The 1,600-nt window shown below is 51.1% G+C and overlaps 1 protein-coding gene across 1 annotated transcript in view; it reads right to left on the bottom strand.

Annotated features, from left to right (window-relative positions):
- Window positions 1-54: 54 nt before the first annotated feature.
- The window catches only part of Mgll (monoglyceride lipase), a 43,299-nt gene continuing 41,753 nt past the window's right edge, over window positions 55-1,600 (bottom strand). The window contains 2 exon segments of the mRNA XM_021165045.2: window positions 55-1,429; window positions 1,432-1,440. Of these exon segments, the coding sequence (XP_021020704.1) occupies window positions 1,323-1,429; window positions 1,432-1,440 (116 nt within the window). The 3' untranslated portion in view covers window positions 55-1,322.

Here is a 1,600-nt window from a genome sequence, read left to right as displayed (position 1 = left end):
TCCTGGGTTAACCTTAGATCTTCCACTTATGAGACAGGCATACTACCCTCAGTCTTTGGGAGGAATCTGAGATAACATAGGACAAGTGCCTGTTGCGGGGCTGGCAGGCATCCCTCACTGATAGACAGCATCCTGGTTTCCCCTCTGGTAACCTATCCAAACCCACAAGGCCATTCTGGAAAANTCCAAAGGATAAAATAGAAAGCAAAGCTAAATATCTGTCTGCAGGCAACCNGAGAAACAGGGCCAGACCAAGAGCCACAGCACAGCCTCAGGGGATACAGCTAATGAGAAGCCAGCAGGCGGCTGGGCAGAGACCTCCAGGGTTCCACGGATCAACATCGGGGTTACAGTCACCCGTGTGTCCATAAATAGCACTGTGAGAGGCAGCACTGTAGCTGCTGTGAGCTGTCTGTCCAGCTGCTGCGTGCAACATTTCCTGTCTCTACCTTCATGTTATCTCCCCATGGCCTCTGCAGGTCTGAGATGACCCAGCTGAAGGCATCAATGCCAGGGTAAGCCCCCCACCCAAGCTGTGCCACCTCTGTTCATAGCCCTGGGGACAGCACAGCTGGGGAGACAGCACAGCAGCTGGTCTTCCCTGACTCCTGGAGGGGAGGGGCTCCCCTGGCTCCCAGCTAGGCCCTTTCTTTCTCTCTGTTACGTCACCAATCTGACAGAATCAGGGCCCACGCGGAAAGAAGGCTTGGACTTTGTCATCAAGTGGGGATCTGGACCCACTCTGTGTGTGGGTGGGTGGGGGGCTGTGCCCCTGTGTCTGGAGAGACGGACGGCGCATGCGTGTGCACACATACACAAGCTCAACNGGGTTGGTTGTTTGACTCGGACTCCTCCCTTTGGCACATGCAGAGGTGTTCCCAGTGTTTCCTTCTGGGAACTCGGAACAGGTGACCACCATCATTCCTTCCTGACGTCTAGAACATCACAGAGACCTCTGCTGCAAANTCAGATTGATTTATTTATTCTTGGCGGCCACATCAAGAAGTGGGCTGCTTCTTTGCTCCCTGGACTCTTAAACAATAATAAGAAAAATGCTTTAAAAATGGTTTTTCCAAGCACCTCAGCCAGGCGATATAAACAAAACCTCCCGTTGACTTCATCTGGCTTATCAGTTTATCTGATCAGCCGGTTGACGGCTGACGCTGAGCTGTAAGACAGGTCCCCGAGATTCAGGGTGCTCACTGCAACAATTCAAGGGGTCACCAGCACACCACGACAACGACAATGGATTTTAATGGAGACGGATGCAACAGGACAAAGCATTCTTGTCTCAGGATTTTCTAGTGTGCAGAGTGTTGGGCTTAATAATGACAGCGTCCCCCACAGCAAACGCCTCGGGGATAACCCTGGAATATTATCTGCCAAACAAGTCTCACAAATATAACCAGGGCTGACTGCAGAGCAGCAGGAGCATCACAGCTGTAATAGGCAAGAATTTAGTTAATNATCTCAATTACCGAGACACGTGCATACATCTAGCTTAAAAGGGGCTCCTGGCAAATCAAATTCTCAGATCTTGGTGGACAAAAATCACCTTGCAGCCTATCCATCTTCTCATGAGCTTCTCCCTGGTGTGGCT

This window comes from Mus caroli, chromosome 6 (assembly GCF_900094665.2).
Source record: "Mus caroli chromosome 6, CAROLI_EIJ_v1.1, whole genome shotgun sequence".
In the NCBI taxonomy this organism is placed as follows: Eukaryota; Metazoa; Chordata; class Mammalia; order Rodentia; family Muridae; genus Mus; species Mus caroli.
This window is presented reverse-complemented; position numbering and strand designations above follow the sequence as displayed.